We start from the raw sequence: 14,334 nt of genomic DNA on the forward strand, positions 1-14,334 counted from the left end.
CTTCTATTGGCCGATATGACGCAGAAGAGAGAGTTAAGAATAGGGGCACGCGACACGGTATAAGGTGCTCGCGTGCCTAAAACTCGACCTCGAGGAGTTACGAAACTCGATCTTTAGACCTTTCCTTCTCGTAGTTGACGATACGTCTCGATGGCGGAGAAGATGCAAAGCACGGCAAATGTGTCGAATGACACCAATGGCGCGTCGACACGGCCGCCACTGAAGAAGCAAGAAAGCGATAAAGACTTCGACGACTACTTCGCAAGTCTTTCTCTATGACGACTCGTACAGTCACTAATGCTGACTAGATTGGACCGCGCGATCTTGATCATCACTCGAAGGTAAGTCCTGACTGTACGAAGTGTATGTGAGACATATACTGACTTCGTACTTCTACATCTGCAGTGGCCTGTATTTCTCCGCGTTCATGGCAGTGTAACACCTGAGATGGTGCTGCCCTTGCTCTTTGTAGCCGGCTGGTCGAGCATGATTACTCTAATCTCGAAGTTTGTGCATGATCGTATGTCACATCCTTGCTCTGTTAGCATCCAACCTGTATTGACCACCACCAGTCAGCGTCAACCAATTATTGCTTACTGTCCTTGGTTTTGTCGTCGGTCTAGCATTGAGCTTCAGAAGTTCCACCGCCTACGAGCGCTACAATGATGGCCGCAAATACTGGGCCCAACTCACTTTCGCGTCCCAAAATCTTGCTCGCCTTATCTGGATACACGTGGAAGAACGTCATGAGAAGGACGCCACGCTCGGCAAACAAGACCTACTCGCCAAGATCAACTGCCTCAACTTGATCACTGCGTACGCAGTCGCACTCAAGCACAAGCTGCGATTTGAGCCTCACATGCATTACGACGACTTGAAGCACCTCGTTGGTCACCTAGACACCTTTGCGCGCGACGCCGACCAGCCAGACGCGCACAAGAAGCCAAGCATCTTCAAGACGGCAGGACAGTTCCTTGGGCTGCCAATGGCTGAGTCGAACCCGCGCAAGCTGCTGAAACGCTCTCGTGCCCCCCTTGGCAACCTTCCGCTGGAGATTCTCAACCATTTGAGCGTCTACATGAAGTCAATCTATGACAACGGAACCTTCAAAGTTTCCATCTACCAGACGCAATCCCTCAATGCGCTCACCACCTTCAACGATGTGCTCGCGGGCACTGAGCGCATTCTGTCGACTCCGCTACCTCTTGCATACAGTATCGCCATTAGTCAAATCACTTGGGTGTATATCCTCCTCCTTCCATTTCAACTATACAAGCTCTTAGGATACATTACAATTCCAGCGAGCGTCTTTGCAGCCTACATCATCCTAGGCATTGCGCTTATTGGCCGCGAAATCGAGAACCCGTTCGGTAATGATGTGAACGACTTGCCCCTGGACGCATTCTGCCTACAAATCAGGAAGGACATCGATATCATCATGAGCAAATCGCCTCCGAGCATTGAGGAATTGGTAATGCACCCGGAAAATCAGCTTCTCTACCCGTTGAGTACTCTCGGAAGTGCCGGATGGGCGGCGAAAAGTGTAGACGAGATTAGGGATGCGTTGGCGAGCAAACCTGGTCTGCACTTCCCTCTGGTTGACCACCACGAACACCCCAAGCCGGGTCACTCAGTCGGTACTGGTGCTCGCCGTCGGACGACGAGTGAGGATCGCGCTGAGATGGGCGAGGCCGGACATGGTAGACATAATAGCAGTGCAGGCGACGGTGGAGAATAATTGCATAATGAGTGTAGGCTACGTCGGGAAGACAACACTACCTAGGTATGCACCTTGAATGAATGCATGACATGCCTGTTCGGAAAGCTATGAGAAATTATTCTCTTGTAGTTTGATCAGAGTATGCAAGCATATGTCTAGTAAAAGCCCCCCATGTGCAACAGTGCCCATCTTGCCTTTACAGACCAAGGTTTCGTATCTGAGTCGAGTGTGGGGATCTATGTCAAGGACAACATCATCGAAAATGACACGACAAGAGTCTCTTGACGCTCCCTGCCGTGGTGACAGATGGACCGTGAAGTGAAGTGGCTTATACTTGTATCGTCATTTGGTGAATACGAACGTAGTGCCCCTGTGACGGGAGAGCCAGTAGACCTTACCGAAGTAGTTTGCATGAGCGATCGTAATCATATCGAGGTTATATCCCATTTTAGTTTGCAATTCTTTCACATACGACCATAGGATCTTGAGAATTAGGCTTCCCGTCCGCTCAGCCATATACAAGCAAGATACCGGCAGGCTAGTAGCTTCGTGGGTGACCAGAAGCGAATCCCCGCTGTTGTATGTTCTTGACCTTCTTTTTGCCGATTTGTCCGGATCAGGTTGTGCGTATCGCTCCTTCCTCGGTGTCTCGTCAGCCAAATATTTTTGCAGGATGGACATAGTTTTGCGATAGTAGCGGTTGTTCAGTCTCCTATGGCCGTCGTATTGTGTGTCATGTACCCAAACGCCTCGCTATGCAAATGATATACATCCCAGCTTCTTATGAGAGTGGGTTGACAGCCCCAGAACTCTACTCGTCCATCTGCCACTGATATTCCAGCTTCTCAATGTTGGCTTTCCTATTCCTCGAATCAAACCACTGTTTCTCGAACCCGTTTCCTCGATCGATACCGTCCCATCGATGTCCTGGGCGGATGTTGTACCGGTTGGGTTGAAACGGTCCTTGGTATAGAGGCTTGCCTGTAATGCTGCGTCCAGCCTTCTTCTTGCGCAAGAAGCCTGACGCAGGGTCGTTCCAGTGCCCTCGCTCCTTCAGCTCATCGTTGAGCTCCGCATCGTCTGCGTATCGGGCGATCGTCATCGTCTTCGCGTCCTGTAGCTGTTGTTTCCTGCGCTCTGCATCTGCGTTTTGTACGTCTCCGCGCGCTGCCTTCTCCTTCTCCCGCTTCTTGCGTTCCTCTTCTTCGGCTTTCTTCCGTGCTTCTGCGCGCTTCATTGCGACGTTGATTATGCGACCGCTGGCGTCTCGGTAGATGGTCTCCTGCGCAGCGCTCCCCATTTCCTTTGCGGCCTCTTCGGCTTTGCGCTTCTCTTCGTCTTGTTTCTTCTTCATGGCTGCTGCGACCTCGGCAGCGCTTTGTAGACCTGCTTTGGCGCCCGACTCCATCCTCATGACACCGTCTGTGTCTACCATCTCCGGCGCTTCATCCTCCGCTTCAGCGGCCTTCTCGCGATCGGCGGCGGTCCCTGCTATGATTGCATCTGCGGCGGCAGCGTCGGCAGCAAGTTGTTCGGCGTGTGAGGGCGCGGCGACGCCTACGGCTGTCCATGTTGCGGCACTGGTGCCTTTGGATTTCTTCTTGGATTTCTTGAGAGTGCCTCCGCCGACTGAAGCGTCATTTGTTAGCCTCGAGCTTGCACAAATTGTGGAAATAGAAGTTCGCATACCTATCATGGGCGCATCCTCGTCGTCCTCATCTGCTTTATCTTTCCAGCCCAGATTGTCATCGTCGTCGATGATAAGTCCGGCGTCCTTGTTCTTCCTCTTGCGCTTTTTCGATTTCTTTTCTGAATCTGCCGTGAGGTAGTTCTTAGCCAGATAGTCGGCGAGACCAGACATGTTGAGGTGAGGCGTTGGTTGCGGGTGATGCTGCAAAGGCCAGTCGCGAAGCTCCATACGGAAAGTTGAAGGCTTGGCGCGCGCATGCGTTCCGCATCACGTGCTCTCGTGTTGTCGCGTTCACGGTCGCTCGGCTTGGGCAGCCGCACTCAGTCACCCTACATCTCGCATTATCATGGCACCAGGAGAACGCTCAGAAGAAGTCTGGCTATGGTACACAGCAGTATACGAAGCGATTCAAGAGGTGCCTTCTGGCAAGGTCACTAGCTATGGTCATATTGCCAGGCTGGTAGGGAAGCGTGCGTTGTGTTCCCAGATGACGAGGTCGACTTGCTGACGTGTTTGTCTGATCATAGCCGAATGTCCAAGGTATTACAGCGGCACCATGACCATTGTGTCGCAGCATCACTAACGCATGACGTCAAAGACAAGTCGGAGTTTGTCTCAAGAACTTGCCTTCGCCATCGGCCGATAGCAGCAAGAGTTCAACGTTCCATAGCCGCAACGTGCCTTGGCAGCGCGTGATCAACGCCAAAGGCGGTATCAGCCCGAGGTCAGCGCTCCTTGTCACTATAACAAGACTTTGTTGGTTGTTGTTTGATTGCTGACTGGAACAAAGAGGCCCGAGCGCTGCTGCTCAGCAGGCGGATGCCCTGCGGAGAGAGGGAGTAGAGGTCAGGCAGGATGCGATGGGCCAGTACACGGTAGATCTCGGTACATATGGCTGGTTCCCTGATGTCCTCCCAAGCGAGGCTGGCTTAGTTGAAAGTAGCGACGAGGAGGACGAAGAAGCGGCCGCGTACCACACTTGAAGCGAGTGCCTGAGGATGCACCTGGAACGGCTGCCTTAGTCAACCATGCCACTCTAGACACGTTAATGTTCCAAGATAGCTGATTGACGGAAGGGCGTTGCAATGCCATGGTATGGGGTACATGTCTTGGCTGGTTCGTAGCAAGCCGCGCACCCGCGTTAGATGGTGGGCTAGACTAGCAGCCGGGCACAGACGCGGCGGCCGAATCCGGGCTCTTATCAGGGAGCGTGGTAAAGGGCGTCATCTAATAAGCTGCGATTGTTGGGATGCATGCCGTGGCTGTTGCTGTCTGAGGTGTGGAGGCTCGATGTGGGGTCGGCGATCGGAAGCTGGAGCGACAGCTTGGGGCGCTTGCGAGCTTGAGAGCTCCAGGGCTGGGAGCTTCACGCATATCCATGCACACCAACCAGGACACAGCAGCCTCCAACTCGCCCACGTTGGCCGCCAAAGGCGTCTGAAACCGCCATGATGGCATCATGGGCAACAGCGTCAAACCGGCTGCGCATCGGGCTAAAGCGGGCAACAGGCCTCGGCGAGTCGGAAGCTGGAACCTAGGTCATGAGCTCCCACCCGTCGACAGTCCCCTTATCAGGAACCAGACAAGGCGGGGATGGTGCCTACGCCTTTGACGACATAAGGGCGGCGCGAGTAAACAACTGCCTGGCCTGAACACGAGCCGTAATCTTCCATAAGTACCTGCATAGCCACTCTCGTCGCCCCAGCCCTCGTCATCCTGAGTCACTTCTTAGAGTCATTCACAAGACAGCTGCTAGTCATCCGCCGCGCCTCCCTCTCACCCGTGCCTATTACCTCGACACAGCTATCGTACCTGTCGCATCCCATTGTTTACCTTCTCCGTCACACCTAATCTACCTACTAGCCATCTGCCGCAGCACCTCCCAACAACACTCTACATACTCCGTTTATACTCTTGCCAAACCATACCAACCAGTCACAATACATACTATAACTACACCCGTCGATCCAAGTCGCAACACAGACATGTCGGCTTCGCAGACCTTCACCAGCGACCTCCGCAGCGACGCCAAGGAGTTCAACCGCGACAAGAACAGCAGGGCGAAGTGGGCGAACGGACAGTCGTTTGGCCCTGGCCGGCGACAGGAAGACGGCAAGCCCCGCCCTGCTAAGCTGTACCCGCATATCAAGTGAGTGGCTCCTCCACGGGTCCCGGGTTGCTTATCGGAGTACTAACATATGCAGGGCATCGTATCCCGGCCCCATGAAGGCTCGCACCGCTTTCAACAAGGACATGGCTTCTGCTAGTGACGAGTCGTCCGCCGACGAGGACGTTGACCATCCTTCCGCTGCTCCTGCCCCAGATGCCGAGGTCGCCTACTCATTCGATGCCCATCGCGGTCCCAGCCATGGCAGCCAGATCCTAAACCATGCACTCGACAAGGCTGTGGAGAGGTTTGAAACCAAGGAGACAGAGAAGCTGGTGAAGAACGAGTATGAAGTGCTCGACTTGTACGACGAGGCCCCGCGCCCAAAGCGCCATGTCGCTCCCGAGGATGACGAGTACGAGTTTGTCGACGCGTGAAGGTTTCCATGGACCTCTTGATCTGCCCTCATTCCTTATCGATTCTTCTGCACTTGACTTGCATACACAACTTCCCCGGCGTTTTTTGACGTCTGATATCGACTTCGCTGTCGGCTTTCCATCGATGTTTACATTTGCATTTTGTCCATGGCAGCATCAATAGGTGAGCGTTCGGCGCTTTTCTGAGGACTTGAGCAGCCACTATACCCGTTCCGGTTTGCTCTCTTTTCGTTTGGGTACTGGGTGGGACGGTTGTCTACCCATTGGATATGTGATGCCCTGGGGTATGGTCTTTACGTCTCTGCCCTGGGCTCAATTCTGCTGCACACATGTAGTCTATAATCTATCACTAGGAGCGGTGTGAATTCACGCCGTTCAAACTGACCAGTTGGTACTTAATTTTGATTGTGATTGTGATTGTGAGCTCTGAGTGATGATGTGCCCGACTCTATGCAGGACTAGAGGTCTGCCGTCGTCGTGTGACAGCCTTGTGATGCAACACGGAACACCCAGCCAGCCGCGACTGGCCACATCGGCGCATCGACAACATCAAATGTCTGTTGAAATCGGCGCCGAGGCATCACCATGCACGCTCTGCTCCGCGGCCATTTCTCAACTGGGGTGAAAGCGCGACAGCACATGGATTGGGTGGCATAGATGGGGTGCGGCTGATTAGCCTACGTCATCGCCTATCGGGGACCCTTGCGCGGCCCTGGGCCTCACATTTCTAGACTCCCAACGCTTGCGACTAAACGCACAACCAAGGACTCGACGTCCCAACTAACACCGTCGCGACAATTCTAGTCCCACACTATCGCGACACTACCACCACGCATCACCCCTAAGCACTCGGCTTGCCACAGGCACAGCCCCCTTTCATCTCTTTCACCACCCGCGGCCTCGTTGATGGCGCGCGCCGTATAGGGTGATTCAATCCTCTCCACCAACCGTCAGCCGTCAACATGACCGTATCCGTCGACAACCCACCACAACCCAAGAGCAGCCGGCCGCGATGGATGCTCCACGTCCAGGCGCAGTTTTGGCGCGTCCTCATGGGCATCGGCATGATGCTCCACCGCCTGGCCCGCCCACGACCCCCGAAGCCTGCCTTCCATAGGGACATCGATGCCACCGTCTCGCCATTGAAAGGCAAATTCCGCCTCAATTTTTACGTGCCCAAGGAATACAAGAAGCATAAGAAGCTGAAGGGTACTAGGAAATACCCTGTTGTCATCAACTTCCACGGAGGCGGTTTCGTACTGGGCACTGCACACGACGATGCGCGCTGGTGCGGTGTCGTCGTCGACGAGGTCGGAGCCGTAGTCGTCAGCGTCGATTATCGCCTCGCGCCCGAGAATCCGTTTCCCACGGCTGTCGAAGACGGTGCCGATGCGGTTCTCTGGCTGGCGCAACACGCTGAGGAGTTGATGCTAGATGCAGATCGCTTCGCCATATCGGGCTTCTCCTCAGGAGGCAACATGAGCTTTACGGTCCCGCTGTGTCTGCAGGGCGAGCTCTTCGACCGAACGACATCTGGCGCCAAGATCATCGATGACCGCGCGGGTAGTGTTCCCAATGCTGTCGTTCAGCCTCCTCCTGCATTTGGCCAAAACCTCACCCCGAACGGCTCCCGCGTCCCACTCGTGCGCCAAAAGTCACGCCTCGATCGCATTGCTATGCTCCGCCAGACAGGCGCCTCCTCGCTATCGCTCATATCCTCATACAAAGACAACTCGGGAGTGTCAGTCATGACGGAGGCGTCCAACACTGTCCTCAAGATCAGAGGCATAGTATCCTTCTATCCATCGATCGATTATACACAAACCCGCGCCCAGCGCCGAGAGACGTGCTCGAGGGTTGACCAGAACCTCCCCGCTGTCTTCACCGATCTCTTCGACGACTCGTATCTCCAACCACCTTCGCTCGATCTTGCACATCCATGGCTCAGCCCTGGTGTGGCACCAAAACACATGCTTGCGGCGCTCCCTGACGACATTGTCCTCTTCTGTTGTGAATGGGACATGCTTCTCGCTGAGGGCGAACGATTCCGCGACCGCCTACAAAAGGATCTCGGAAAGCGCGTGCATTACCACTGTGTACCCGGGGTGCCGCATGGCTGGGACAAGGCGCCTAATCCTCTTAGGGAGAGCCCGGGTGCTCGACAGCAATATATGGTAGCATGTAAAGAGCTGAAGCGTATGTTTGACATTGAGTACGACGAGGACGAGTCGCACCAGAATTTGCCATGTAAGCAATATCATAAAAGTGTTGACTTGGGCACCGCGGGTCAGCGGGCGCAGGCCGAAGCATAAGCTGTGGCGTTGTTTTTTTCTTTTTTCATAAAATATGGGTCTTGGGTATAGGTTCATAAGTTTCACATCAGCGGCGTTTGATGAATCTTCGAGACTGAGCGATGTTTAGCATACATATGAATGCGTTTCTTTTTCATATTGCGAAATTTGGCGAAATCTCGCTATGTGCTGTGTGATGTCGCTCTTTCCCGTGCTCTTTCAGATATTTTGCTTGCTCACAATTACTACCTTTTGCAAGGCCTCAGTTGTTGCTATTCACTTTGGCACTAAGGAACTGCAGTGTAAATGGTTTTGTATTATGATTACTTGCTAAAAACTGCGATAACGCTGTATGGATTGTTCATAAAAGCATACCCCATCGCTTTACCCGTACGATTTGATGAAAGATTTGAACAAGCGCACAACATTAATCAGAATCCATGCTTCGCAAACTCCTTCTGGGTCCACTCCCACAGCTCATTCGCAAGTTTATCGTTCTTGAGTATTGCCTGCGTGTACTCGTTCCCATTGCCCTTTGGTGTGTAGAAAGCCCCGTTCTTGACCTCGCTCTTCTTCGCGGTACTGGCCCACAACTGCGCCTTCGCACCATCGGGGACACTCGTCAAGAACGGACCAAAGGCTACAGAAAGGACCGTACCTAGTACAGGTCTTCTTGTCTTCAGATTATCCCAGATGCCCGTGTTGACAACGCCGGGATGGAGAGCTACAGACGTGATGTTTGGGTATTTCTGTGCGCTAATCTTGCTGAAGTAGTAGTTTGCCAGTTTCGATTGCCCGTAACGAGCTACAGAGCTCATGTCCTCACAGGCAGTTGTGAGCTTAGGGAAGAGGATACCCTCTTTGGGAGCCTGCTTGAATAGTTCGGAGCTGAGGTTGATGATGCGAACGTCGCTGTTTGGTTCTTCGGCCGTCTTGAGCAGGAGTGGCAGGAGGAGCTTGGTGAAGAGAGTAGGGCCCATGTAGTTGCTTCCAAATTGGACCTCATAGCCGTCACTCGTTACGCTTGCAGGGTTGCCTGTTGTGCCGGCGTTGTTCATTAGGATATCCAGACGAGTGTTTTCGGTGAGGATGCGATCGGCGGCTTGCTTGACGGATGCGAACGATGCCATGTCTACCTCGAGGTAATGTATCTTCCCCTTTGCTGAGGGAACTTGTTTCTCGATCTCTTCGATTGCTGCGTTGCCTCGCTTGCTTGTCCGGGCTGCGAGATAAACTTTGTCTGGGTTGTGCTTGACAAGTTGGAGAACACTCTCTTTGCCGAGACCGCTGCTGCCGCCTGTCACAACGATGACCTTTCCCGATAGGTCGGGTATGTCTTTTTCGGGGTTGAAGTGCATATTGCAGTTGATGGATCCGACACCTGGGTGTACGGCAGCTTGTCGTTGTAGAAAGATAAAGGATAAATTCAGCGAATGCTAGTATTTGAGGAGGGATGAGTTATTGCAAGGATGTACGAAGATACAAGAGACCAATGGTCGAGTGGGACTGATGTTGACGTCTGAGGGTATGTTGTTGAATACATATCTGAAAGTGCCATTAACCTTATATATCGTGTAGTCCAACGACGGTCAACGCGCCGAAGGCCCAAGATGCCGCCTCTAATTCACCGCAGATCTCGTCCGAAAGATTGGTAATTTCACCTTGATTTGAGGAATTCTGGCTACTTCGAGCAAAAGGTCAGAAGAGAAGTCCGACTAGGTGGTTGCCCGAGGTATCGTCTTTAAAGTTTCGGCAACACTCGTGACCGGTCGGGCAAACATGTCCCCGCGGCCTTCCATCGACCACCATGAATGTTCTGCGCTACAGTTACCTTAGCGCCTACTTGTGGTATGTGGTCAGCTAAAACTGCGCCTGCAGCTGTCCAGGAACTCAAGTTCTGTCCCGGCGCAATGCGCGATAGAGCGAAACTCTTCTCGGGTAACTTGGAGTCGACTTTGCGACGAATATCGTTTTGAACTACGTCAGAAGTAGCCTCGTGGTGTAGAAGTACGATTACTGAACTTGCTGTCGGATGGTCCCGAGGCCTGCTTCAAAGTCTCTGCGGACTTCTCTCGAGTGCCGCACGGACGTTAAATGGATTTATTGATTAATCAACACTTCCATTGCGTCCCGAACAGAGTCGATAAAACGTATTGCAGAACCTGTCGCTGTGCGGTGTTCGATATACGCTTCAATGAACGTGCAATTCATCCGGCCGAATGAAATACCCGAAGGAAGGCATCATACAGAAACCGCGGACGTCCGAAGCCATCATATTCTATTAGATCTACGCACAGGTTTCGCACTTAAACTACTCTCTCAAAGGGCGGGAACGATGTATGCACGACGCATGAAAGTTGCGAGCAAGTTCGACCACGTAGAAAGAGAAGAGAAGATGGGCGTGGGTGCTATGGCCAACTCGGAATGTGGAGATGGTCCTGAAGTCCAACTGCGACTTTTGTGCATGCTGCTACATAAGGAGCGAGGGTCGAAGATATGTTGCCAATCGGGAGCCAGTTCGCGAAGCCATTAGGAGTTTCAATTAATCGTCCAAGTCCGTCTGCGTCAGGCGACGAGGAGCGAAGTTCGAAAGAGGTGGGAACAAGACTCGCCAGCTTTGCCTCCCGATGAAGCAGCAGAGGCAGAGACCAACTGGAGCGGTCCTACGCCGCATCGACCGAGGAGTCTTGCATCAATTCCTGCGATACATGCGTTCGAGACTGCGACATCCTTTCCTAGATTGACAGCAGGGTCATCGATATGTCGTAGCTTCGTAAGGGATGTCCAGGCCGGTATATCGGTTGCTTCTATATGTCGCAGGGGATTCGATCCGGCACTTGTGGATTTGGGCACGCACGACGTGTGCTGGAGATGTTGGAGGAAAGTCGTTCGATTAGCTGCACAATGAGCATGCAGAGTGTATCGGCACATTAGGCGAGCAAGCTGTGGGGTTGCGGCAAGTACAATGCTTATAGTCGCCTTCGGTATGTCCTCTGGATTGAGCGTTCACAGGTGCATTGCGTTTTGCATACTGGGCGTGTTGGCCGCCTAGACAAGGTCGCGTGAGTGCCTGAGGCAGGCCAGACCGTTCATGCCTCGTTTCAATCATCTGTCGCGCGTATACATGCCTGTCTGATTAGGAAGGCGGCGACACCTCGTCCGCAATCTTGGGTAAGTAAGCCCGAAACGTCGCGCCGTATCCACACATGATGTGTTGGGGTCTCATTTCCCAGCGATCATAGGTGGGCGAGGACTTGTTGCTTCAGCGTGGCCCAGTGTCGCAGCTTCTCATGTTCCGCATGTGCACCTCAGCTTGCGTCTTGCAAGAGCAGACGTCAGTTTTGTTGTAGGTAGCCTCGTTGCACGGTGGGCGGGCTCGTTGACGGTTGATAATCTTACCACAGCCAGTGAAGTCGGTCAGATCGTCTTGGCGGCGGATCGCGAAATTGCTCCTCGGCCCAGCGTCGTCTTGAAACCACCTGGCCAAGGTTGGTGCATCCCAACCCTGCAGCATTTGTCGCTTGTTCCCCCCGGTATCGTCACCCTGCCACGGCGCAGACGAGGTGATCCTGCCAAATGCCATGGGTCCCGTTGGCGCGACATGCCGCAGAGCCAATCGAACCACCGATCTCATGCAGCGCATTACCCTGGTCCTGGCTCCGCAACGGGCGGGTTCTCGACTCTGCAATTTCTCCCAGACGCCCCGAAAGTGGATGAGTGATTGCCGCTGGTATGATGACAGCGAAGTGTGGAGGCGCCAGGCTCGTTTCCTGGCGGACCGGTGGTGATACTGGCGCACATTCCGCCGTTCTCTGCATCTCTTCCTTCTCTCAACCTCTCCACGACTGTGTCGCGGCCTGTTCCATTTCTTTGGCTCACTAGAGCTGTCCATTCCTTTACAACCACGCCTATATCTTCCTGTCTTTCCTTCATACTCACTATACCTTTACTCTAACGAATTTGAAACCCAAGATGCCCGGGATGCTTACAAGGTCGAAGTCATTGAGGTTTCTGAGAAACAATCGCAGGGACGCCACGGAGCAAGACAATGGGGCCTCAATGCCGCCTGTTAAGGGTTCTCAAACAGGCGTTGACAAATACAAGCCCTCCACTTCCGATTTGAGCACCGAAGTAAATCTAGGAGTCCCAGGCACGGCAGTGCGGCCAAGCACATCGAGTGGACCTGGAGAGCGGCCATTCATGTTCCATAGGAAAACAAATCTTGCACCATCGATCTATTCTCAGGACCATATCCACTCGTTCCAATCGCCTACCACTTCCACAACTGTACTCTACAGTCCAGACGCCACGAAGGAACGAGGGGTCATTGGTATCGCTCTTGGGTCACCCACCTCAGGTTCACACTGGAAATCAACGCCTGAGGCTGCGGTACCAACAACCGACTCGAAACCCGCCCATTCTCCAATGGCAACACTAAACCACCCCAACGACTCTTCGGCTTCGCTGAGCAGCCGTGTTGAGGCACCCAAGTCCAAAATCAGCCGATGGAAGTCGTTGTTTCGTAAAGCGCCTCCTCCTCAACCAGAAAAGCCATCGTTCTATCAGCTGGCGCAGACCGTTGCCGCGGCACCTCGCGCAGACAGCCACCATGACGAGGAAGCCAATGAGTCCCAGGCAGCTCGACCGGAAGAAAAGGAGAGGGAGAAGTTGCGCAGTGTGTCACCGCCGACCTATAGGCCGAATATCCGAGCATCGCGGAAATGGGCTCCAGGAGAGTTCGTCCCACCTCAGTCGCCACCGGAGACGTCTGCGACCCGAGATCGTGCTATGACGCTCGGAAATATGCCGTCACATGGGCCTAAGAAGTCTATGCAACGGTCTTTCACAACACCTGCTCTAGGAGCGCGAGGCGTTGCAGGCGAGGTCCCACCTGTGCCACAGGTTGAAGTATCGGGCACAACCAACAAAGCACTACCACAGAATCCGACCGGGTCCGCAGATGATGGAGGGCCGCTTCTGGACGTCAGCCTTCCCGATATCACAATGGAAAGATACAGCGTCATGTTCGGAAACCTCTTGCAGTCCGACCCGAACCGATTATCCCTTTTGGCAAGACGGCAAGGCAACTCCGAGAAGATCAAGCCGCTGCTAGAGCTGTCTGCAAAGGTATGTGTCCGCAGGTATGACTATTTTCAACTAGGGCTAACGTGAAAGTAGGACGATCAGAAGGACGAAAGTCCTGTAGATTACAATCTCCAGCGCAGGGTGACGTCGCCCGCTCCAGCGTCTGGCTCACCACGACTGTCCCTATTTCCGTCCACCAACCCCGGCCGCGCACCGTCACCTCTGTCAGGATCTATCATGAGCCGTAGCAAAAAGGATCTGAAGCGGTCCCGGACGATGCCCACGAAGTCTCCCCTTCAGCAGACTTTCGCTCAGAATACAGAGAACACGACCAGACAGATGGATTCTACCAAGCTGAAGCCTGTAGCATCTCCGTACCTGAAGCCAGCATTGACCCCTACCTCGATTTGCAGCTTCGAATCTGAGGCCGAATCGATCACGATCATAGTCGCCCAGGCATCACCCGGTCATCCTAAACCGATTACGTTGCATCTTGACGAGCGAGAGCCTGAATGGGAGATCTGCACGAAGCCAGTGAGGGCTCTGAAAAGCGAGACCCTTACAGTCAACAGCGAGCCGTCGTCCCCACTAATCCGCTCGCCCTCGCAACAGCAGCCGAAGGTGACCAAACTCAGCGCGCTGTCATCGCATCCGTCTTCTGCACCTCTTGACGCACCCTCCCCACTGCAGAGGTTGCAGAGCTTGTCAACTCCACCACACTCGGCCAGTAGACTCGGTGAGAAGCGAGCTGAGATCCAAGCAAGGAGAAGGGAGGGAAAGACAGAAGAAGTCGCCACAGCGAAAGCCATGGTCGGCGTCGCAAGAAGTGTATCTGTCAGCAGAGCGAATAGCCCAAGAGGCGTGGTTCGCACTTTGACGAGTCCGCACGAGGATCGTGTGGTGGATCGATTGGCCCTCACCCCCACGATGGTGGAAGTCAGGAACCGGAAGAGCCAGAGAGTACAGCTCGAAGATGCATAAGCTTTGTCTCTTCATTCACTTCT

At 53.6% G+C, this 14,334-nt stretch overlaps 7 protein-coding genes across 7 annotated transcripts; 5 read left to right on the forward strand and 2 right to left on the reverse strand.

Annotated features, from left to right (window-relative positions):
- Window positions 1–486: 486 nt before the first annotated feature.
- Window positions 487–1,738, forward strand: J4E83_002133 (uncharacterized protein; the record flags this gene model as incomplete). The annotated part of the gene is made up of 2 exons (XM_049329083.1): window positions 487–520; window positions 573–1,738. The coding sequence occupies 2 exons, from the start codon at window positions 487–489 to the stop codon at window positions 1,736–1,738; spliced, it is 1,200 nt and encodes a 399-aa protein (XP_049192055.1).
- Window positions 1,739–2,531: 793 nt separating this feature from the next.
- On the reverse strand, window positions 2,532–3,581 carry J4E83_002134 (uncharacterized protein; the record flags this gene model as incomplete). Its single annotated transcript, XM_049329084.1, has 2 exons — window positions 2,532–3,349; window positions 3,410–3,581. The coding sequence occupies 2 exons, from the start codon at window positions 3,579–3,581 to the stop codon at window positions 2,532–2,534; spliced, it is 990 nt and encodes a 329-aa protein (XP_049192056.1).
- A 175-nt stretch (window positions 3,582–3,756) lies between these two features.
- On the forward strand, window positions 3,757–4,393 carry J4E83_002135 (uncharacterized protein; the record flags this gene model as incomplete). Its single annotated transcript, XM_049329085.1, has 4 exons — window positions 3,757–3,880; window positions 3,938–3,950; window positions 4,009–4,134; window positions 4,201–4,393. The coding sequence occupies 4 exons, from the start codon at window positions 3,757–3,759 to the stop codon at window positions 4,391–4,393; spliced, it is 456 nt and encodes a 151-aa protein (XP_049192057.1).
- Window positions 4,394–5,395: 1,002 nt separating this feature from the next.
- On the forward strand, window positions 5,396–5,954 carry J4E83_002136 (uncharacterized protein; the record flags this gene model as incomplete). Its single annotated transcript, XM_049329086.1, has 2 exons — window positions 5,396–5,559; window positions 5,615–5,954. 2 exons carry the CDS (start codon window positions 5,396–5,398, stop codon window positions 5,952–5,954), a joined length of 504 nt encoding a protein of 167 aa, XP_049192058.1.
- A 962-nt stretch (window positions 5,955–6,916) lies between these two features.
- Window positions 6,917–8,266, forward strand: J4E83_002137 (uncharacterized protein; the record flags this gene model as incomplete). Its single annotated transcript, XM_049329087.1, has 1 exon — window positions 6,917–8,266. The coding sequence occupies one exon, from the start codon at window positions 6,917–6,919 to the stop codon at window positions 8,264–8,266; it is 1,350 nt and encodes a 449-aa protein (XP_049192059.1).
- Window positions 8,267–8,676: 410 nt separating this feature from the next.
- On the reverse strand, window positions 8,677–9,603 carry J4E83_002138 (uncharacterized protein; the record flags this gene model as incomplete). Its single annotated transcript, XM_049329088.1, has 1 exon — window positions 8,677–9,603. The coding sequence occupies one exon, from the start codon at window positions 9,601–9,603 to the stop codon at window positions 8,677–8,679; it is 927 nt and encodes a 308-aa protein (XP_049192060.1).
- A 3,067-nt stretch (window positions 9,604–12,670) lies between these two features.
- On the forward strand, window positions 12,671–14,311 carry J4E83_002139 (uncharacterized protein; the record flags this gene model as incomplete). Its single annotated transcript, XM_049329089.1, has 2 exons — window positions 12,671–13,372; window positions 13,424–14,311. The coding sequence occupies 2 exons, from the start codon at window positions 12,671–12,673 to the stop codon at window positions 14,309–14,311; spliced, it is 1,590 nt and encodes a 529-aa protein (XP_049192061.1).
- Between the last annotated feature and the right edge of the window lie 23 nt (window positions 14,312–14,334).

Source organism: Alternaria metachromatica (assembly GCF_023757995.1).
Source record: "Alternaria metachromatica strain BMP 0045 chromosome Unknown scaffold_3, whole genome shotgun sequence".
NCBI lineage: Eukaryota > Fungi > Ascomycota > Dothideomycetes > Pleosporales > Pleosporaceae > Alternaria > Alternaria metachromatica.